Below are 23,745 nucleotides of genomic sequence, written 5' to 3'. Positions count from 1 at the left end.
CTTTTCTGCCTGACAGATACGGTTTTTGAAGCTTGAAACTTACTGTAAAGTCGTCTTTGGATTTTCTTTTGTTGTTCTTGTTCTGTAGGATCCTCCAGAATATATTTTAGGATTATTTTGTTTTTAAAAAATAACGAGTTCCAAAACTACTAGAGTAGATATCTTACACTATTTCCCAAACATACTGACAGCATTATAGAATTGTATCTGGTACATAGTATGTGCTCAGTAAATATTGAATGAGTGAATGAATTCTTATTTCAGAGTTTTAAGTCACTTTGGAGCTAATGTACCCCTTACATGTAGCCTCATGCTAGGCTTCTGAAAGCTACTAGTTGAAAGGTAATAAAACCTAAGAGAAAGAAATCTTCATTCATAATGAAAGATAATACATATTCATTAATGACTTGAAATGCCCTAAGATAATACCTTTCTCCACGGGGAACAGGAAATACTTTGACATAGAAGTCACTTGTCTGAGTCCCATCACACATAGTTTAAATCGTAGGAAAGTACCATTTTTGTAAGTCATAAATCATCAGATACCTTTCATTTCACATGATTCAAGTGTAACTAATTCCTGTTTGAGATTGATTTTGGAAATTATTACAGAGGCATGCCTTTCTGGTGTTGCAGCATGATTTATTGTAGCATGACAATTTCAGGAGAACTTTCTAGAGAAAGAAACTTTGGAGAAGGCCTGAGTGGCTGTCAGTAACGGATATTGAAATAGGGAGAAATGGAAGCAATACTACTTCATTTAAAGAAACTCTAGAGGGCTGTTGGTTAGCTCAGTTGGTTAGAGTCCGGTGCTACCTTAGCAACAAGGTTGCTGGTTCAATTCTGGCATGGGCCACTGTGAGCTGTGCCCTCCACAACTAGATTGAAACAACTTCTTGACTGAGCTAATGGATCCTGGAAAAACACACATAAAATAAAATAAAAAGTTTAAAAAAAAAATGCTAGAGCATTTCAGTTTCTAAGTATCAACTAAGAAGAAAGACTAGAGACAATTATAAAAACTTCATATTTTCTATAGTTTTGTCACATTGTACTGATTTAGTGAGAAACATCTTTTCGGCCCAGAAGCACAAATTCTAGAATCTTTTTAGGCCAACTCTTCAGAGTCAGAAATATGATTTATTGATTTTTCTGTGTTTTGAAAATATAAACTCAACAGAAAAAGGATTAAGGTTGTTCAGATTGCAATGTAAACTTGACTATATCCTATATATTTTATAAGAATATATTTAAATTTTTTTCAATTTCTTATATTCATTATGAGAGTGGAAAAAAACTTGTCAAAATTGTCAATTTCTGAATATCTCATTCTGGATTGATGAAGACCTTTAAGGAGGATATAATTTGGTGGTGATGCTGAAGGCCATTTTTGCTATGATTTAAAAATGTTACTGACCTTGAAAGCCTCAGATGCTTAGTTTTCCCAAATCAAATATAAAACATGTGATTTGAAAAAAAAATGCTAGAAACAGAAAAGTAAAATACCAAGAATGCTAACACAAAAGAAAATATATGCATTTTGAAGCGTATTATGTTGGGGAGGGTGTTTATTTAGTCCTAAAAAAGAATAATCCAGTTTTGGAGAGCTGCAGTGTTTACTGTGATAAAGTATTCTTGTGGGGAATAATATAAATTAATTATCCTTCTACTTAGTGGACTTAAACCAAATACTAGGAAATTTTATTTGTACATTAAAAAAGACCTTTTTGACCATCAGGGTCGTTAAATATTGGAATTGAATACTGAAGGAGATCAGATTGTTCAATCCTAGAACCTGTTCTTTTTCCAAAAGAGAATATATGGTTTTCTATCTTGAATAATTTTTTTTAAATGAGCTTTTGTAGCTATATAATTTTCTTTTCTATCTTCTCTCTATATTTTGTGGCCTTGCTAAAATGATGATCCAGGAAGTGTTCTTTAAGATTGAATCATAATTTGAAACTATCCCATGAAAAACTGTGGACCTGTGAAATTTCCAGGCTCTTTTGCCTATCAAAAGTATATGCTGTTGTGTCATAGGACAGTCATTTGATCATTTCTTTATTAATCAATGACTTAGTCATAGTAGGTACTTAAATGTTTAGATAGTGCATAAATCATTAATTATTTTGAGCATATTATGTACGAAGGATTTTATTAGCTGTTGGGGATACAAAAATAAAATACTCATAAAAATCATGTTAGAGCTACAAATTTTAATTGCTATTGGAATTAAGAAAAAAGGTGATAAATGTAAGTTAGACTAGGAAGCAATAATAGTGTATAAGCCTTGGAAGGCTTCGACTTGAAGGGGAGCTAACTTGGCCCACTCCATATTTTCCTGTAGCTATTCAGTCTTGCCTCTAGTTGTTGTGGCTTGACTTATGTAAGCATTGTGTGTGTGTGTGTGTGTGTGTGTGTGTGTGTGTGTGATACTATATTTGCTGGACATATTCTTAGATTCAGAGGCATAGCCATCTTGGAAGCATGACTATTTCATAATGAGCCATGGTATTAGTTTCAATTTTATTTGAAAGATAGTAATATTTGTTATGATTCCCATTTATATGAAATTAAATATTCCTTGTTAGCGTTTCATAGATTTGGGAATTACTTGACACTCATAAACATAGCATTCTTATGGTAGAAATCAGGAACAATTAAGTTTGCTATATGGTATAAAATGTGACTGAATATAGAGTTTGGAGTAAATAAAGAACCAGCTGCTAAAGCTTTTAAGTGTATTCTGCATTCGAAAAGTTGTCCTAGGATCAATCTCCTTGGTTAGTTGGGTTTAAGAGGTCTGTTTCAAATGGGAGAAAAATTGTATTTGGAAAATCTGATCCTTAAAATGCTAGTCATAAGTTATGGCAAAGTATATTGATCAGAAAAAAAATTTTAAATTTAAGCTGATGTCTTTTTCATTATAAACAATTTTAGAATAAATGCATCACCTATTGAGATAGAAATGTTCTAAAAGCCCCTTTCTCTTTCAAAAAAGAAAAAACACTTTAACTGGTTACTGAAAAAGTAAACTTGAAGTCGTGCTATAACTTGTTAATGGAACCAAAACTTTTTATTAGTGTTTAAGATTTTGAGTAGCATAAATAGGGACAAAGTACGTTGGACCTATTAAATAGAAGTGTGGCACTTAATGTAAGAAGTTCACTGATTTCTAAAAAGTGAAATATATTTGCAAAAGAAAGGAATAAGGCATAAATCTTGAAATTTTTTTTGTTTAAAGGAACAGTAGGTTGATATTAAAAATGTTAAAAATGAATGATTGTTTTCCCATTTTAAAAGTTGGTAAAATTTTGTGGTACAAGGGTACATCAGTAGAACTACCTATTAGTGTCTAAGCTTGTTCATGTACTATACTTGCTTTTTTATGTTGTATAATTTTCTGTTCCTCTCCATGTAAAAGTCTGTGAAATTATATGGTGCCAGGAAGTATCTTAGGAACAACCTATTATGACCAATAATGTTAAACTTGTCTATATACTGTGCCTTTTTTTTTACTTTTTAGGTCTCATGAGTTACGATCCAAGATTCTTTCATTGCAGTTACTTCTATCCATTCTGCAGAATGCAGGACCCGTTTTCAGGACAAATGAGATGTTTATTAATGCTATTAAGCAGTATCTGTGTGTTGCACTCTCAAAAAATGGAGTCTCATCTGTTCCAGAGGTTTTTGAGCTTTCTCTTTCCATATTTCTAACTTTGTTGTCAAACTTCAAGACACATCTGAAGATGCAAATTGAGGTATGTTTTGCATTTAGGTATTGGATATTTCATTTGTTTCATGTTAAATGAGATTATTATTCTTGTGTATTGTCATGTACTCTGTTTTTAATTAACCCATTCAACCGACATATGCCTGTGAAGCACTAAGCACTAGGTAAGCATTGGGAATGCAAACTCAAATTAAGACACACAGTCCCTGCCTTTGAGGAATTTACACTAGTTGTTTGAATGATTCTAGTTGCCTTGAATTAACTTAGTCCTCACAATTATTTTGCTATTGTGTATAAATACGGTATGTAATAATGGTTTCTTAAAGCCCTAAGTACATACTTTCTATACATAGTTTTAAGCCATTTTTTGGCACTTTAAAGAGGTGATCAAGAATTATATTGTTTGACTTATATTTTAGGACACTTGAAAATTTAATTTTTGCTTTGTATTTTTTGTAATGTATATATTGTATTCCTAAAATTTTCTCCCAAGATCTTTCGATATAGAAGAACAGTCATGGGGTTCTAAAATACTGCCCGAGACTTAGTCAAACTAAATTAGGGAATCTGCCAAACATATCTGCATGTATCGTGCAGGTGTAAGCAATTACTGATCTTGTTTTCACCTTCAAGTAAATCAACATTTGAAAATAGTACGTACTTTGTTTAACTGACTTAATGGATGCTTTTTCCAAATTATCATTTATTAAATGAGTTTTGGTTGGGACATTGTATATTTTGGAAATACTGACTTTTATGCTGGTCAACTTTCCCCTTCATATTATGTTTGATATGATACACAGATTACATTTTAATTTTAATTTTTTATTCCTAACTCAAGACAAACGATAATTCATTAGCTCATAGAAAAGCTAAATTATTTTCCCAGAGTTTTGAGATGGTTAAGATAATCATACTATCTTTTATTATTAATTTTCTATAATAATCTATTTAAATTCATGTAGAACATTATTATGGAAATGAGACAGAATAAGGTCTTCGTATTTTAAATGAAAAGTTTTTCAATTTAGACCATGTTTTTGGACAAGAAACAATTTCTGGTGCGTACATGTTGTCAAATTTAGAAGTTTACCATATGTGTGTTAAATTAATGCAGGGCATTTAACTAACAGCAGTTGCAGTTTCCCCATTATCTTGAGGAACTACAAATCAAAGAAACTTTTTAAAAAACTTTTCAAACTTCTGCTTCTGTAACCACCTAAAAGTCTTTCATTTGATGATGAGGCATTTAAATTGCCATTAGAGAATTTTGGAAGACTGGTTTTTGGACACTGAGACTTCACTTCAGTAAATACTATTTAGTAGACTGTGTGAAATATAAATTCTTACGGAATCAGATATCACAAAAATCAAGGTGGGATTACTACTTTTGTTGAGTAAATTTGATATACAAAATTTTTGTAAGGATGAATTTAGAAGGAAATACTTCTGAAATTTCCTGTCTGCTTATAGATGGTAGATTATTTCAAAAAAAATTTTTTTTAAAGATTAGGTTTGTTTCACTCTTGTCCTTTATGGGGAGATTACAAGGATAAAACAAGATAGCTGTAGATATGCTTTTGAAAATACTGAACATTCAAATGCAAGATGAGCTGTGTTGCAACTGGAGAAAACCCAACAATTTGTAAAACAAAGTAGAGATTGTTGTTCGATGAAGATTTATTTTATGAGAATGAGAATTTATTTTATGAGTCACTTCAGAGTTTCTGTAATGTTATTTTCCATGGGTATTACTTTGTCTGTTTGTGAAAATAGTTTTAAATAGTGACAATTACTGACAATTGGAATGTGTGTGCCTACTGGATACTATACAACTTCTCAGACCTTGGACTCAAATTGGATACTGCTACTCTGATTTCCTATTCATTGATTTTTTCATGCAGCATCTGCTTTTTATCATAGCAGCCACACCAAAATACAGTTTTAGAAAAACAATGATGTAATTGAAAGGAATGTAGCGTGATCTAACTGATCTCATGTGGACACTGAATGTATTTCCTTCTGAATTTTACCTCAGAAATTCTCATGGTATCCCTCTGAGTTTGCTGTAGCGTTCTTGGTACCATGTTTGGGACCCGTGGCCATACATACTGATCGAATGCCTACTGTCTGTCATGCAGTGTGGACACAATGCTCAGCAAGAAAGACATGCCCCCTTAGTGCTTACAGTCTTACAGAAAAGTCTGTCGTTAAGCAAGTAAGAGATATGTGTTGAATTTTGTGAAAGAAAAGCACATTACAAGGATACCTCACCCAGATTGGGGGAAGAGTTGTTAGTTATCTTCTATTATAAATATGAATTTCTACATTCATAATACATATGTTCCCTAAATGTTAATACAATAGGTTGTTTTTTGGTTTTCTTTGTCATCCCCATAAGTCACAGTCGCTTTTCCAAAATAAAGTTGAATCTGGAAATTCTTAGCTCTTAAATTGAAATTTATTTAATTGGGTGATTAACTGCTTTGTGCTTTACATTATTTGGTGTAAAGAAGGGTGAGAAATAAGTTTGTAGTTTTCAGACAATAGAGATTTCCATGTGTGAGTAAACATAAAAATACAGCAGTCTATGCAAATTAGATCCTTTTCTATTGTGTGGATTACAACATCAGTTCCTTTTCAGTCTGGGGACACTTCGCTTGCCCAATACTATCATGTCTGAAAAAAATACAACTGATGACCAGAACAAAGTTTATGCTCTTTGGAGTGTTAAAAATTGATTATGAGTTATATTCGTTTTATAAATATGTTCAAGAAATGATCACCCAGAGGTGCTCCAGAGGTCTGTAGATATCTTTCGTAGTGGCTGTGTGACAGGGGACAGTGTGAAGTGCAGTGCACACTGCACGGGCTAGTGAAGTCGCCCGCGCAGGTTGTGTTAGTCCTGACGTTTCAGACATGGACTCAGGAGGAGTTGGTCTCCAGAGGAGCCTGGATCCTGACCTCTGCTCTGCAGCTTTGGGACATGGAAAAGGTGGTCACATACATGAATTGTGAACAATATTTTAAACAGGTGTTTTCCTCTCCTCACAGGTCTTCTTTAAAGAAATTTTCCTATACATTTTGGAAACTTCTACCAGCTCATTTGACCACAAATGGATGGTTATTCAGACATTGACAAGGATTTGTGCAGGTATTTGCAATTATCCTTATTATCTCTGTTTTATTATAAGACATTTAAAAGGTTAAATATACTCACACAGTATATTCCTTTTGTTAATATACTGTATTGTTACAGATGCCCAGAGTGTAGTGGATATTTATGTAAACTATGACTGTGACTTAAATGCCGCAAATATATTTGAAAGACTAGTAAATGATCTATCAAAGATTGCTCAAGGACGGGGCAGTCAAGAACTCGGTATGAGTAACGTTCAGGTAAGAACTTGAAAAGCATTTTCAAATTTAAACTTTGCCGAGGAAGTGCTGTGTGTTTGCCTTAAAAGATCTTTTCTTTAATTCTCCTTATGGATTATTTTGTAGGAATTGAGCCTGAGGAAAAAAGGCTTAGAATGCTTAGTGTCGATTTTGAAGTGTATGGTTGAATGGAGTAAGGATCAGTATGTGAATCCCAACTCTCAGACAACTCTTGGTAAGGTTACATTTTGAGTTATAATTCATTAGAGAAGGTAAGTGATACTCTTGAGGATGGTTGCAGATGCCATGAAGCCAGTTTTGGGATGTCTGTCTTTATTGGTTTTGCTGATGAAGAAGCGTTGTAAATAAAGTTAAATAATGAGCTTTAAAATTATGAATTTCCCAATTTAGTTATCCAAACTTTTTTCTTTCTAAATCTTCCTAGAAATATTTAGAATATTACATTAAAGCATATTTATGCAACTTTGTTAAGGCATAGTTAGAGAAGAAACATATAAAAGCCAGTATGTTTTAAGAAGATTGTTCATCTGTGTATGATGTTGACCTTTCCTCGGGAAAAACTTATAACTGCAGGGCTGCCTCATTTTATCTTAGTCCCTGGAGGAGCTAAATCCCTCCTGAGGCCCTGCGACTTCAAAAGGGACTCCTTTTAATGGTGCAAATTGTGCATGTACTAATGGCAGCTGATATTTATATTAAACAGACATCTAAGCAACATTGAAATATCTTGCCTTATTTGAGATTTTACATATATATATTTATATGTATTTTTCTTTGACAGAATACTGTATTGGTTTTTCTACTTATAGGTCAGGAAAAGCCCTCAGAACAAGAGACGAGTGAAATCAAACCCCCTGAGACAATAAACAGATACGGAAGTGTAAATTCCCTGGAGTCCACATCATCGTCAGGAATAGGCAGCTACAGTACACAGACGTCCGGCACTGATAACCCGGAACAGTTTGAAGTCCTGAAGCAACAAAAAGAAATAATAGAGCAAGGAATAGATTTGTGAGTGTCTGATTCTCAATAGAAGTGTTATTGACTATCCCTCTGCTTTGATTGGGCCACCACGTTCTGGATTTCTGTACACCTTCGGCTTGTTTTTATTCCCTTCTTATTACCACCTTTCAGTGAGTAAAAGAGCATGGTTCTCCCGTTTCCGATACTTCTTCTGGTCGCTCCTCTTCCAGTTCCCCTTAGTCATTGCAGTCTAGCCTAAACAGACCCTTGTAATACACATGACATTAACTTTTCCCTACATTTTATATGCTGTTTTGTGCAGTTGTGCAGCTGTGCACTGTTTATTTAGTTCAGTCATAAAATCCCCATTATATTTCCTAAGCCGGTAACAACTCCTAGCATTGCTCCTTCATAGGTTTTATATGTTCTCCATTACAAATGTGCTACTCTTGTTATTGATCCGTGTTGTTGATTTCATTTTTATACGTTGATAAGGTGATAACTTCCCTTTCCAGCCTGGCTCCTCTGCGTATCAGGCTCTGAGCTGAGCATGTGCAGTCAGTCTGCGCAGTAAGCTGTGCCTAGCAGTCTGCTCCTGGCTGTGCCCTGTCTATTATCATGCTGCTTTCCTCCTTCTTCTTACCCATCTATCTCTTCCTTCAGAGAGATACTGTAAAGAGACAAGAACTTGCTGGCTTTTCTCCATGAATCTAGCTACTGTAAACTGTTAACAATTCCCTCATGTGTTTAGTTGTCTGGCTAGTTCTGCTGTAAAGCATTTCTCCCTGAATCTTAAGCAGTGCCTTTTGATGAATGCCTTTCTTCAATGTTAATATGCATTTTTAAAAATTGACAAAATGTACACATATTCTTTGTTACAAAGTTATAAGATCTCATAAAATTACCTAAAGTCACCATTAATACTTCATTCTAATTTTTTAGTCAGTATTTACAAAGTGTCCTGTGTTCTAAACATTATGCAAGGTCCTGGAAAAACTCAATGAATGAAACAGCCCTTGCTTGTGAGGGGCTCGGGGTCTAGTATGTGTAAATGTATTCGTGTTGAAATTCTGCTGGTCACTCAGCAAACTCTTCTTTGGTGCCTGGGACTGTGTGCCACATGCATGAAGACACTGGGCCTTGCATTTAAGATTACAGTCTGACTCTGGGCGGAACACTTGAACAGTGCAGTGTAATGTCCATAATGGAGAACTGTACAAAGTGCTGCCCAGGTATGATAACTCTATTTGAAGTACTTCAGGGTAAGAGGGAGTCATCCCAGGGCTTCGGGGGGAGGGGCGTCTCCCTAACTCCAGTCCTCCTTGCTTTCTGCTTCGTACTTTCATGGGGATGTGTTTATGTTGCTGTGCTCCCAGGATACTCTTCCACACTGTTCCTCTCATGATACCACTCTGTCCTGTCCCTGCTCCCAATCTGTCTTGGTGTGGACTGTTAATCTCCTGCGTACACCTTAGCATTACCAGGCTTCTGTCCCTCAGCTCTTTTATTACTTTGTGACTTCTCGTAGATGATCGTCTTGTTTTCACATGACTTCAACTACTGTCTATGTACCAACATCTCACAACTCCCAAGTGTTATTTTTAACGTAAATACTTCTACTGAAGTCCAGACGCATATCTGTAATTGCCTGTTGGGCATCTCCACTGGATATTGCATAGCTTCTTACACTCAGCATGTCCATAGCCAAATTTATCAGTCTCCATTCTCTCCATAATCAACTCTCCAATACTCCTACCAAAACAAAAGACAGACAGAAAATCCTATTGTGTCTGTATTTCTTTAGACTAGCAGCGCCAGCATATTACTAAATTTATAAGCTAGAATCCCGGGAGTTAACCTTAGATTTTCCCCTTTCATCTAATCTGTCACTAAATCCTATTGATTCTACTTCCTAAGTATTTCTGCAATTTATTTTCTTCTCTCCATCTTCTACAGTTGTTCTCTGAAGGCAAACCACCACCAGTTCTTGCCTTCATTAGTATAATTTGCTTACCTTTGTTTGGTCTTATTTATTCTGTAGTCTTTTCTCACACTTAGCTAGGAGTCATCTTTCTTAAATGCAAGTCTTGCTTCTATTTCTCCCCTCTTGCTCTTAGAGAATAAAGCAACAACTTTTTGTAATAGTATATAATCCCCTTTATGTTTCGATCTGCTGGCCTCTAAAGCTTCGTCATCGGCCACTTCTTTAATCTCACCTCATTGTTCCAACAGTGCAGATAATAACATGATGTTTTATGTTTTTGTGTATTAGTGTGACCTTTTACTCTCTGTCTGAGATGTTTTTTCTTAATGTTTATAAGAGATGTAATCATTTTTCAAAGCTCAGTTCCAGTCACCTTCCCCAGAAAATAGAGCATGACCATCTCTATAAGTTAGTCACTTCTTCTGTGCTATCTTCTTACTTTGTGACTACATTATTTGTTACATTTTTACTATTATACTTTTAAAAAATTATATTTTAGAGTGAGAGCTGGAGAGCAGGGTTTGTGTTTATCTCAGTGGAAAATGTTTGATTTTAATTTGTGTACATGGTGATGGTTGACATAGCACTGGACGGGGGAATCAATAGGCGGACAGAAGAGGGAAGGGCATTTCAGGTAAAGAATGGCAGCACAGCGGAAAGGGAGAACATTTGAGGGCTATTGTTGAGCAGAGCAGGAGCAGTAGGTGAGGTGAAAGCATTGAGTTGGCTCCAGATTACAGAAGGCCTTCTTCTCCATGTAAAGGAGGTTTGTCTTATGCCTCTTGGCACTGGAGTACTGTTGGGGGATTTTAAGCAGAGGAGCGGCAGCATCAGATTCCTGATTCAGGAAGATGACTTTGCCAAGCAGCCTGAAGGATGTGTTAGAATTTGTGAGCAAAACGAGACAGGGAGACCATTTGAAGAATTCTTGCAATACCCAGGTGACAGGTGATGAGGTACCAAAGTACTTATTGGTGCAATAAAAGTAGGAAACAAATGATTTGGAAACACAGAGGTGACATTTAAATTGGATCTTTAAGCCTGAAGGACAGTTCCCCGGTGTGGAGCAGGTAAAGGGCATGCAGAGGAAATGGACTGCAAATGCTTTCATTATGTTTAGCGAATGAGACTGGATATGTGGGAGTAGATGAGAGAGTGGGGATGAGAAACAGGAGCCACACTGAGAAAGGGTTTGTGTGTCAGGCTACTCAGTTTGGACTTTATTTTGAAAACATTGGGTATCGGGAGAGTTTTTTTTTTTTTTTTAATGTATATGTAAAAAATGATGCTGTCAGATTGTGGCTAAAACCGTCCCTGGAATTCAAGTTCTGTACTTTAAAAGCAGGAAACTTAACAACTAATAGGTGTATTAGAATAAGCAGGAAGGAGAATATGTGTATTAAAAGTATGAAATATTGAAAGTATTCGTATCCTTACTCAAAGTTCATCTACTGCCCATCGTTATCTCATATGGTCTGTGAAATCCATATCAATGATAACTATGCCATTTGAAGCTCTTTTCTAAAGAGAAAAAAATAAAACTTTTTGCATAATGTATTTTGTACTTTCATGCATTGTTATATTAAATAAGTTCCTATTTTTTAAGTGCTATTATAAAATTTATTGCGGTTTAAGGTCTTCTTTTTAGGGACTACAAATGGTTTTCTGTTTCTAATGTTCCTATTAACTTTAACATTATATAGATTTAATAAGAAACCAAAGAGAGGAATACAGTACCTCCAAGAACAAGGGATGCTTGGCACTACGCCTGAAGATATTGCCCAATTCTTACATCAAGAGGAAAGATTAGACTCCGTAAGAACGCCATTTTAGTTCATTCTAACCTTTCTATGCAATTCTTTTTTAAGTTAATAATACATATTGTTGCCCCTTTAAAATGCCCTCCTAAGTATGTAAGTAAAACTTAAAGAATGACTTAGGTATTCTTAATTTTGCTTTTTAATTTTCTGAACTCCAAAAAAATCTTCATCTTTTAAAAAACATATGCATTTAATATATTTAACTTCAGCTCCATGTTTGAAATAGTTAACTCTGTAGTCAAAACCTGTGAATCTTACGCATTTTTCTGCTTTTTAAGTGGCTGTGCGGCAAATGTAACAGTCCATTCGGATATAAATTTCTGTCTCTTATTCTTTAGACTCAAGTGGGAGAGTTCCTGGGAGATAATGATAAATTTAACAAAGAAGTCATGTACGCGTATGTGGACCAGCATGACTTTTCAGGAAAAGACTTTGTTTCAGCTCTTCGTATGTTTCTGGAAGGATTTCGTCTTCCAGGGGAAGCTCAGAAAATTGATCGATTGATGGAAAAATTTGCTGCAAGATACCTAGAATGCAACCAAGGGTAAGCAAGATTCAAATTCAGGTGCTTATTGGTTGCCAACTCCAAGACACTACGCAAGGGAGCCTTGGGAGGTTCATAACCCCTGCCCCAGGGAACTTGATTGTCTGCACTCTGGAAGTGATGAAATAATTCCATTAAAAAATTGTAATATGGTATAGAACTTAAATGCTGAAAAATAAAATGAGAAGTGCTTTGGGGTTTGAGGTGAGTTATTTAGTGAAACTGTAAAACAGTAAGTTTATAACGTGATACATTTCTTTTTGCAGACAAACCCTTTTTGCCAGCGCAGATACCGCTTACGTTTTGGCTTACTCCATCATCATGCTGACCACAGACCTGCACAGTCCTCAGGTATGGTTTCTTCCAGGCCAGTTTTATAAAAGGACACAGGAAATAAGTTCTTTTGAATTCAACTTCAGATGAAATGACTAGCTTTCTTTTATAGTTTTTTAGAGCCATGACTCAAGATGAGTTTTTACAGTTATAATATGTTAGAGTTATTTTCCCCTTGAAAAGTAAATTAACATTTGAAAACTTGCATGGTGATATTTTTAGATTTTTGTAAGAAAAGTGCTTCTCCCACCCTTTCTGACACACTAGAAAGACCTGTTTTCAGAGTAATCTGAACTAAATAAATGTTTGTATCCCAGTTATAGTCTCTGGACATTCTGCTTTCTCTATAGCTATTTTTGCAAATTCTGATGATGATTATTCTGTGTACCTTCTTGTAAATTTGAAGGAGCCTTATCTATAGAAAAGTTGGCTTTAATTCTTTATAAAAGGTGGTAGAAATGTGTTTAATTAAATAAGTGGGTCTTCAGAGACAACATAAGGCTTCTGGATTTTGGTCTGGGTTTTGGGGGAGACACAGAGTGTAAGCATTTTGTCTGTGCTACTTCCCGAGTATGGTGACGGGCTGCCTGCCATTGTGTAGACTGCAGACTTGTCCTCCTGAGATGGGTCAGGTGCGCAGTGGGGCGTTCCTGCTCAGAGCAAACAGGAACTCCTCAGACAAAACAGCCCAAGGACTCTTCACCCGCATCACCTCATATTCAGTTGCCACGATGAGTTGGAGAGATTATTACCTGATTTTAAATAAATTTCAGCTGTTTTTATCCTACATCCACTGTTATATAAAATCAGCTTTTAAATCATTAAGAACACATTTGTGTTCTGAACTAAGATTTGAATCTTTTTGATACATGTTTCTAATACTTGTCATGGTCTTTTTTAAAGACTCTGACTAGAGCTCTTAAACCTTGGGCAAAAACAAATAATTTCATTTTTCGTTGTTCTTCTTATTACAAATTATTCATGTGCTCATCAGAGTAGGTGAATCAGTACAGGCCAGGATGGCACATTCCTACATTGCCATCATTTTTTGTGACTGTTTTCCTTTTAATGTATGGTTTTTTGAGTGTTTTCCACTTCCTCTCCTCGAAGTATTTGTAAATCATCTTATATGTGAGTATTTAAATTTTTTAAATATGAGTGAATTTTTAATGTTAATTTTTAAATTAACCTTCTAGGTTAAAAATAAAATGACAAAGGAGCAGTACATTAAGATGAATAGAGGGATCAATGACAGTAAAGACCTTCCTGAAGAGTATCTATCAGCCATCTATAATGAAATAGCTGGAAAAAAGATATCATTGAAAGAAACAAAAGAACTAACGATCCCTACAAAATCAAGCAAACAAAGTAAGTATCCAAGTCAATTGAGTCCTGATTGTTCAGGAGGAAAAACATGAGTTCTTAAGTGTTTCGGCTTAGAGTATTACTTATTTTATGAGAAGTTATTTTAATACAGAGTTTGCTTGGTTTTTTTTCCCCCACGTGCTGAAGAAAGCTACCTCTGACCAATGATTAATAGAAAATGGTACACAATATGCGTGGATTAGTGTGCATTTAGTTCACACTTACCCGTTAGCAGTTAATCTCAATGTGGACTTGGAAGTTACAGAGCTTGGTCAGGCAACCCCAGGAGTCAGACTTTAACTCTCAATCTTTTTTCCTGCCTCCTTATTATTTACAAGCAACGTATTTACATTCCTTCATCTGTTGTTATATATAAATGGAAGCTGGAAGTAGGAGTGATTGAAGGAGGTGGGGAAGGTTAGGATTGCTGGGGAGCTTGTGGAGTTGGAAATCCCTGCTGCAGACGCACCACAGTTCTATCAGTATAGACTTCCCAGCTCTAGCCAGCTTTAGGAGCCAGCCGTGGTGATTAAATTAGAGCTCAAACCTGACTACAGGAATGAGGTGAAGGTTGTGGCTTAAGAATAAAACAGTAATATGGAAAGAGGACTCCTGCCTTTCTTAGCATTTCTACTCGGCAATGAAATCTCAGGCTTTACCTAACAGAACGAATCATAGTAGCAATATTCTGTTGACAGGAGAAGCAAAAAGGCCTGTGTGATATATGTATTTCTACAAGTTGATGAAGAATTATAAGATGAGAGTCAGGCTAGGGAAATTACGTTAAAATGAAGAGTGGAGCATAACTAGCCTTGTCTCTTGGAAAAACATAGGGCATGATCCTAAAGAATTTTAGTTAAGTTCTCCCTTATTTTATAGATTAGGAAACTGAAGTCCAGAGGTTAGGAAACTTAGAGTCATAGAATCTATGAGCTGAGTGTAGTGTAAGAACTTTTATGAAATCTCTACACCTAAAACCCAAAGAGTAGCGGAGCCAGATCTTGAACTTGCCTTCCTTGGCTCTTACTTCAGTCTAGTACCAATCAGCAGTTTACTTGATTGTGTTATTTTTAGTTCTTCTGCTTATAACATTAAGTATATTGATCAAGACTTCATTTTCACATCTAAGTAGATAGTGATGATCTGATTCGGTTTTCTTTCTCATACCCATATTATCTTCATATCTCACTTTCTTTGGCCTATTTTGTATAGTGTGGTAGGAAATCAATGAGAAATGGGATATGGGAAGGAGATGGTGGTGTGCTGAAACAGTAAAATCATCCTGGAGTGTCAGGGCCACTGTTTTCTTGTTAACTCAGGATATGCCATTCTCAAGCATGCATCCTTCTCAGATGCCATTTCCTCTTAGCATCTCTTCTAGCCTGTGTTTGGGTTGTTTCCCTTAATACTTTCATTGTGATGGATTTGTATCTACTCTTTTCCCTTTGTGTAGGTTTTCCACTTATCCCTGACTCCTAGTTCAGGAATTTTTTTTTTCTTCATTTTTGAGGTGAAAGTCACATAACATAAACTGAACCATTTTGAAGCGAACAGTTCAGTGGCATTGTTCCATTCATAATGTTGTGCAACCATCACCTCCATCTAATTCCAAAACATTTTCATCAACCCGAAAGAAAACCCTGTGTCCATTAAGCAGTGATTCCATGTTCCCTGCCTCCCCTTGCTCCTGGCTATACCAGTCGGCTTTCTGTTCGGTGGCCTACTCTGGATATTTCATACAAATGGAATCATATAGGATATGACTTTGTGTCTGGCGTCCTAAGGCTATTTTTAATTAATGTTAATTAGTGGTGTTTATTTTACAGTAAAATATCAAAATAGTATTTTTAAAATGCTTCTTATTTTAAATGCTAAGAGTGTTTGTTGTTTCAGATGTAGCCAGTGAAAAACAGAGAAGACTTCTGTATAACTTAGAAATGGAACAGATGGCTAAGACAGCTAAAGCACTCATGGAGGCTGTGAGCCATGTTCAAGCACCTTTTACAAGTGCAACACATTTGGAGCATGTGAGACCCATGTTTAAGGTAAGAGTTACTAATAATTGGGTTGTAATATATATTTATATATGATTTTGTTCAGCCTAATTTTAAGGTAAAGAAATACAGTGATGCAGCCCCTGAGTATAGACCCAGAAGCAAAAGTCATGTTATTTAGGATATAGCAAATGCAGATTTTTTTTTTAACGAGAATGTAAAAAGGTATGCACTATTAGCAATTATCAGGTGTGTGATCTTAAGAATAGAAAGATTTCAGAGGAAGATCATTAATCCTTGGCCTGATTTTCTCTAAATGGGTTCTAGTTAAACCTTTGCAGTTACCTAAAGTTCCAAAGGGATCTTGAACCTCCTGTTTTCTTTTAAAGCTTCTGGCCCAGGAACTAATATGAGGGTTCTGAGTATGCCTGGAGCCCAGAAAATAGAGAAAGCAATTAAAGGGGCATTATTTATGTTTGTAGGTTGATCTGGTAAGAATGGTACTTGCTGGTTCTTTAAAGTTTGATTTCCCGTTCCTTTATTTTCCTGTTTTTTTCCCCTATCCTTTCCCCAAATACCAGAATGAGTAAGCAGTGCATCATAAGGATCATAGAGGGTAGGGGGGGAGTCTAGACAAGTTTGAAAAGGGAAAGTGGGTAAAGTACATACCAGTACGTGAGGCAGTGTGGTAAGACTGGCTGCCGACGCCAAAGGTCATAGTTCAAGTTCTGATACACATTCGCTACACATGTGTATGGGTAGTTACTACGGCTACAAGATTTCTGTGTGTCCTTTTACTCTAAAACTTAGGATTACTTCTACTGCTACTTCAGGGTCTATGAGATAATGATATTTCTAAAAGTTGATGAAAAAATTATAGGATAGGAGGTAAGGCTAGGGTGATAATGTTAGAAGGAAGAGTGGAATATAAGCAGCCTTACCTTGTAGAATAATATAGAAAATGCTGTTGAAATATAAGACACTTTTTCTTTATTATGAAACAAATTTTATAAAGCAGCTTCTTGGTTTTGAATAATTTTACACCCTTATTTTGTTTTTTCAAATATTTTTGATGAGGCAGAAAAAAACAAAGAATAAGGAACCAGCCATAATTCTGCCACTCAGAAACTGTTAATATGTTTATATATACTGCTTTTTTGTCTTAATTAAACAGTGTGATCATACTATGTATGGAATGTTGTATCTTACAGTTTCTCACATAAGTTTTTCCTTGTATCATTAAAAATTCTTCACAAATAGCTTTTGTGATCTGTTCTCTGGGTTAGTTCTAGTTTATTTAAACATCTTCTAACCTAGATTAAGAATCTTTCCTTTTACTGCCATTATTCTCTTCAGACGCCCTCATGTCTCACTCTTACTACTGTAACATCCTCCTAACTGGCATCTTTATGTCTACTTATGTGCCTTCTTATCCTTTACAGAGGCCAGAGTTATCTTTTTAAAATATAAAACGCAATGTCACCTTCTTCCTTGAGGTCCTTCACTGACTGCGTGATACTGTGATGAAACTAGAGGGTCTGTAGACCTCACGTGGTCTGGCTCCACCAGCCTTTCCAACTTCATTGCGAGATTTCTTCTGTTTCTTACTATGCTGCTATCACAGTGACATTCTTTCAGTTTCTAGAATGTCCTAAATTGTTTTCTCTTCAGAGCATTCTTACAAGCTGTATGCTTTGCCTAGAATGCTCTTTTCTTCTTTGCCTTAGTTGCTTCCATTTTAAATGTTACCTTCTCAGAGAGTTGTGCCCTTTAAGTTAGGTCCCTTTTCATGACAAATCATGACAGCTATGATTTTCCTTCATTGTATTTATAACAATTTGTATTTATACATTTCTTTATTTTAATGTATTAAATATATGTCTAGTATACCTCTGTACTAGACTTTAAGCTTCACAAGGGACTACATCTGTTCTGTTCACTTTTCCCAATGTCTAGCTTGTAGTAAGTGCTCACTAAACAAGCACTGACTGGAACTGGATGAAATTCCTAGAATGCGTTACAATGTTAAGGGATATAAACATTAAGAATCTTTTTACATGTTGCCAAATTGTATTCTACAGAAGTTTATACAATTATGAGTGGGCAATTTCATTGTCCCCTGGATATTATTAAGTGTAATTTGATTGGAGAAATCATTGTCTTTAATTCCTAATGGCGTTGAAACGTTTTTTCACTGGGTTAAGGACCATTTATACTTGTGTAAAATATTTATAGGTTTCCAAATAGATGTGCTGTTTCTTTACTTAGAATGGAATGTGTCACTTACTACTTTCATGTAGTACTTTGGATGTTAGAAGGATTGCACTTCATATGCTCCTGCAGCATCTCTACAGTGGTAGTCCCGGGAGTAAAGAGGGTCAGAGAGATGAAGTGGCAAAGCTCAGACGAGGAGTTAGGGACTGTGCTTTATCCTCCTTTGTTAGGGATTATACACTTGTACGTCTGAACTTTCTAATGTTACAAGCAAAGCATTGGATAATTCTGTTTTCCTTCATAATACTAAAAACTAGATATTTTAAACATTTCAGTTGTCATTTCTGTAGCATACTGGTATAAACATTTTCTCGTCTGTGACTATATTGTTACGTAGTGTTGCTTCGTGATGACTTATTAAAAGCAAGGACACTTGCATCAGACATGTCAGAGTTCCTCACACAGATGCACATACTCATGTATACACATTTTTTTTAAGCTTTCGGCTGTGACAGTTTTCTTTTTTTTTGGGGGGGGGGGATATTGGGGAACAGTGTGTTTCTCCAGGGCCCATCAGCTCCATGTCATCTTCCTTCAATCTAGTTGTGGAGGGCGCAGCTCAGCTCCAAGTCCGTTGCTGTTTTCAATCTTTAGTTGCAGGGGGCATCCCATGCAAGAATTGAACCAGCAACCTTGTTGTTGGGAGCCCGTGCTCTAACAGAGCCATCCAGCCCCCCTCTCCGGCAGCTTGTTATCTTCAATCTAGTTGGGGGGGGGGGGTGCAACTCACTGGCTCATGTGGGAATCGAACCAGGAACCCTGTTGTTCAGAGCTTGTGCTCTAACCTACTGAGCCATCGGGCCACCCTACACATGTGGTTTGATATTAGGATTTTCAGTAGTCAAAAGGTAGCTCTTTTTGTTTGTTTGTTTGTTTTACATTACAATTTCACTAGGTATTCAGTTTTTATGGTAGAATTCAATGTTGGCTTGCACCATTTATAATGAAAAATATTTTATTGAACTATATACTTTAAAGTGTTGTCCAACTAGGAACCATAGATAACACTGATGTCTCAATGTAAAATATCTGACTACAAAAAAGATAATGCTAAATGAGTCCAGGGAAAGAGGCTTAAAGAAAAGCGAATAATATAATTGTTGCAAGCAGAAAATAACAAGGATTTTCTTGGAAATAAAAAGTCCATGAAATATTGCAAGGTCCAAAGCTTTCAGAGAAAGATTAGTTCTGAATTTGGGTAAAATTACTATCATTTATGAATATAGACTTCCCATTTCTTTATTGATGTGAATAATTTAAAATGCTGTGCTTAAAATATGCCTAAGGTCTTCTCCTGAATTTATAATCTTGCTCCCCCATTTATTTAAGGCCAGGCAGCGTTATATAGTTTTTCCCCTTTGTCTAAGAAAGCTTTCCAAATAACTATGCCAAGAAACTTATTGCTTTTTTCAGAATTTTCTCAATCATTTATTGTCTGAAAGCTTTGAGAAATATTAATGGAGAATTATAATTTTAATTAGCACTTGATATCCACGATGTATTTTAAATTTTTAATTTTCCTAGTTGGCTTGGACACCTTTCCTGGCTGCGTTTAGTGTGGGTCTACAGGACTGTGATGATACGGAAGTAGCCTCTCTCTGCCTGGAAGGTATAAGATGTGCAATCAGAATTGCATGCATTTTCAGCATTCAGGTAACAAAGAATTTTGCTTTCATAGCCAGTCTGGAAAACATAAATTGCTTATGCCATTACCATAGTGTAAATTATCTTTTTATGTATGACTTCTGAAAAAACTGATTTCAAATCTATGATGAAATTTAAATGAATCTTAATGTTTAAGTTTCTGAGAAGCTGTGACAGAAGTGGTAGTTCTATACTAATATGTCTTAAAATCCATCACAACTGGTTTGCAGTTTTTCCATGACTTTGAATTCCTATATCATAACCTGAATATCCTACTTAAATATGTTGCATGTTCATACTTATTGAGTCATATATTTCATATTTTATATATCACTTTATAACTTTGCCTAAGCCTAAGTTATCTTCAAGAGAACCAAATATCTAGTACATAATATTCGTGAAGACAGTCCCTTGTAGTAATTTATATGCTCTGTGTGATGATAAATTTTAGCCAAACCTGAAATTTAAAAGGTTTTTAAAACCCTTTTCACACTTAATTATGAATGTTAGGGCTTAAAAAGCACAGCCTAGCTGTAGAGAAAAAAGTGAGCAAATTTATAAATCAGCTTTCTGCTAGTCCATACAGTACTTGAAACATAAGTGCTCAGTGAATGTTTTTTACTGTATGAATTCATTTGTTGTCACTAATATCTCGTCTTGATTTGACACCTTTATCACCTTTGGATTTTAGAAATTCATTCGTTTCTGCTTCGTTCATCATCTTAATAAAAAAGAAAACTGTAGTTTGAGATATTGTATGTAACTCATGACTTGTCAGTTAAGAACTTACAAACAAGTAAACAGTTTGTTATTAGGGACTCAGAGATGACTCTGTTATGTTTACAGCCATTAAAGTACACCTCTCTTTTTTATAGCTGGAAAGAGATGCATACGTCCAGGCGCTGGCAAGATTTACCTTACTGACAGTTAGCTCTGGTATCACGGAAATGAAACAGAAGAACATCGACACAATCAAAACACTAATCACAGTGGCTCATACAGATGGAAATTATTTAGGAAATTCATGGCATGAGGTACAAGCATTTTCTTTATTTTCAACTTAGCAATTTGGTTTAAAAAATGGGCTACTGCTAAATATTCTTAAGTGTTTGGGGGGAAATTGGTACATCCAGGATGAGTACATTTAGCTTTTTATAACGATGTATAATGTAGCCTATATTTAAATCCTGGCTGCATACATTTAAATATTTTTGTGAACCTTTTTAAGGAATTAATTTTTTCCCCCCTTTTTGTAATTAAGATTCTGAAGTGCATCAGTCAGTTGGAGCTTGCACAGCTCATAGGAACTGGAGTGAAACCTCGATACATTTCTGGAACAGTGCGAGGCAGAGAAGGTTCTCTTACTGGAACAAAGGATCAGGCTCCTGATGAATTTGTGGGTCTGGGGCTAGGTGAGAATTTTTAAAATTATTTTATGAAATATCAAAAGTTGTTTTTAGCTTGCTCAATATAAGTAACTTTATTGTAGCAGTAATGTATTTAGAGGGATATGATAAAATGCCCTTCGGCTAATTTTATGAGGAAAACCAAGAAAACTGTAGGAACTGCCTTTTTTCCCTGGACTAGTACATAATCATTAGTCTTGATCTTATGGTTGGGGGTAGAAGAAGGACATGGTTTAAAATTATCTGCTGTTAAAACTAAGTGGGTAACTTAAATGAGCGAAGGCTTGTATAAGGTGGTAAATGCTTGGGGCAACTGAAGAAAACATTCACATCTTTTAAAGGTGCTGTGCAGACCTAACTAAACTTTTCTGCCAGTAAGAAACTTTCCCATCGTTTCCCATGTTGCGCAATGTGGCCAGGAACTTCCAGGTTTGACCCAATAAAACAAAGGAAAATATTAGTGAAAATGGGTACAGAAGAACCAAAGACAAGGCATTTTTAGTCATAAATGGAAAACGTACCACTAGGGAAGAAGCAAAGTTTAGACTCTCTTTTGATTTTGAATACTGTACTTCTGGGTTTGAATTCTGTATTTCTTCTTACTGTATGCAAGTTACTTTAATTCTGAGCTTTGGTTTCCTCTTTTGCAAACTAACAGCATTTTCTACTTTTAGAGTAGTTAGGATTAAATAAGAATATATATATATATATATATATATATATATATATATATATATATGTATATATATATATGTATATATATATATATATAAATGGACTTAGTACAGTGGCTAATACATCAATGGTTTCTGGATTTTTCTCTTATCTTCCCCAAACCACTTTAACCAAGAAATCTAGAGACATCACTTAAAGAGAGCAGGAAGGAATACACCTGAGAACTAGGAATATTTGCTTTTTAAGGCTTTGTACTGTAACATTTCTGGACATTTTTTGTCTTTTTATCTTTTAGTGATTTCTCTGTTGCTTGCAGTAAAAATTCTTAGGAAATCCAAAAGAATTTCAAGCTTGAAAAACGATCCATAGGGAAAGACGTAAAGCCCAGGACCATATTGTGGCCTCAGGTTGGACTGGGGTCAGTTAGTTCCGGTGGGAATCCCCCCTGTGTCAGCCGGCAGTGCAGTCTGGCCCGCAGTTGTGTCTTATGTAGATGCTGTGGTTCTGGGAGGTTCAGGTGTAGACTTGGTGACCTAGCAGCAGGATTTAGAACTGCCAGCGCACCTGCATGGTGACTTACGTAACCCGGAAGTCTGACTCGGAACATTAGAGCTATAATTACTGCAGAAGATAGCACAAGATGCAGATGGAAAATATTTACGGGCAAGTGAAATGAATATCCATTGATTGATTCAATCGCTTTTAAAAGGACCCCCCCTTTTTTTTTAAGACCTAGGGGGTGTGAGAAGGCCAGAATGATGGTAGGTGCAAATTGCCAGGGCTCATTTTTGCCGAGCAACAGAACTAGGTTACACTAAAAATGAAACAGGAGTGAAATATTTTATCTTCTAAAAGTTTAGCCAAATGAGAAATAATGATACTTGCTGATAATATTTACTAGTATATTTGAAAGTTAATTAAAATTTTGATCACTGTGCTGTGGTGCTACTTAGGTTGCTAGGATATGAGATGATCTGAATTTTCAGGAAAATATACACTTTTCAGATTGAAATTAAAAAATTTCAGTGGCTTCCAAGCCACTCAAGCGACCAGCCACACTCTGCCATCTCTTTTGTGCTTTATCTAGGCTTTGTCTTAACATCATCTGCCTCTCTTTTTGGCCTGCTTCACTCTCCACTCACTCCTGATTGATCAGCTCTCTCATTTTTGAGTCTGCACCCAAGAGGGAGTCCGTCTGGTGACTTTCCCCTGTTGGGCAGAGCCCTCCTTCAGGCTGTCTCATTGGTTAACAGCCAGCCCACTGTAGCAGGCGATCACCCCTGCCCATCTGTGTCCTGTCTGTCACCTACTCATAGAGCAGACGCTTGCTTCAGCAGGACACTGGAATCAGAATTTAGGCTGGAAGTGGTTGTGGAACAGACAGGCGAGCTGGTTTAGTCTGTGTATATGTTTTTAAAAAACAAATTAATATCCTGCTGATTAGCAGCATCCATGCACTAAGTATCCACGTAACCATGTTAGTAGGGATTTGTATACATTTGTCTGACTTTCTGACTGATATAAGTTAGTACTTTCACTTTTTGAAAATGTGGAACTTTTATTCAGAATACATAGCACATGATTATTAGATTTGAATTATGTGCATATTCT

At 35.8% G+C, this 23,745-nt stretch overlaps 1 protein-coding gene across 3 annotated transcripts in view; it reads left to right on the top strand.

Moving 5' to 3' along the window:
• The window catches only part of ARFGEF1 (ARF guanine nucleotide exchange factor 1), a 103,946-nt gene that overhangs the window by 50,514 nt on the left and 29,687 nt on the right, over window positions 1-23,745 (top strand). For all 3 annotated transcript variants that reach the window (XR_013994696.1, XM_081069782.1, XM_081069781.1), the window contains exons 10-22: window positions 3,527-3,761; window positions 6,788-6,887; window positions 6,993-7,132; window positions 7,238-7,346; window positions 7,942-8,143; window positions 11,783-11,894; window positions 12,238-12,443; window positions 12,710-12,794; window positions 13,973-14,144; window positions 16,035-16,186; window positions 19,934-20,062; window positions 20,929-21,087; window positions 21,315-21,465. Coding sequence is in view for 2 of the 3 variants with exons in the window: in XM_081069782.1 (XP_080925908.1) it covers window positions 3,527-3,761; window positions 6,788-6,887; window positions 6,993-7,132; window positions 7,238-7,346; window positions 7,942-8,143; window positions 11,783-11,894; window positions 12,238-12,443; window positions 12,710-12,794; window positions 13,973-14,144; window positions 16,035-16,186; window positions 19,934-20,062; window positions 20,929-21,087; window positions 21,315-21,465 (1,952 nt within the window). In the remaining variant the exon portion in view is untranslated. The remainder of the gene's footprint in view (window positions 1-3,526; window positions 3,762-6,787; window positions 6,888-6,992; window positions 7,133-7,237; window positions 7,347-7,941; window positions 8,144-11,782; window positions 11,895-12,237; window positions 12,444-12,709; window positions 12,795-13,972; window positions 14,145-16,034; window positions 16,187-19,933; window positions 20,063-20,928; window positions 21,088-21,314; window positions 21,466-23,745) is intronic.

The sequence above is a fragment of the Rhinolophus hipposideros genome, assembly GCF_964194185.1.
Source record: "Rhinolophus hipposideros genome assembly, chromosome: 13".
NCBI classification, from domain to species: Eukaryota; Metazoa; Chordata; class Mammalia; order Chiroptera; family Rhinolophidae; genus Rhinolophus; species Rhinolophus hipposideros.
The sequence above is the reverse complement of the archived record's forward strand: the minus strand, read 5'-3'. Positions and strand labels throughout refer to the sequence as shown.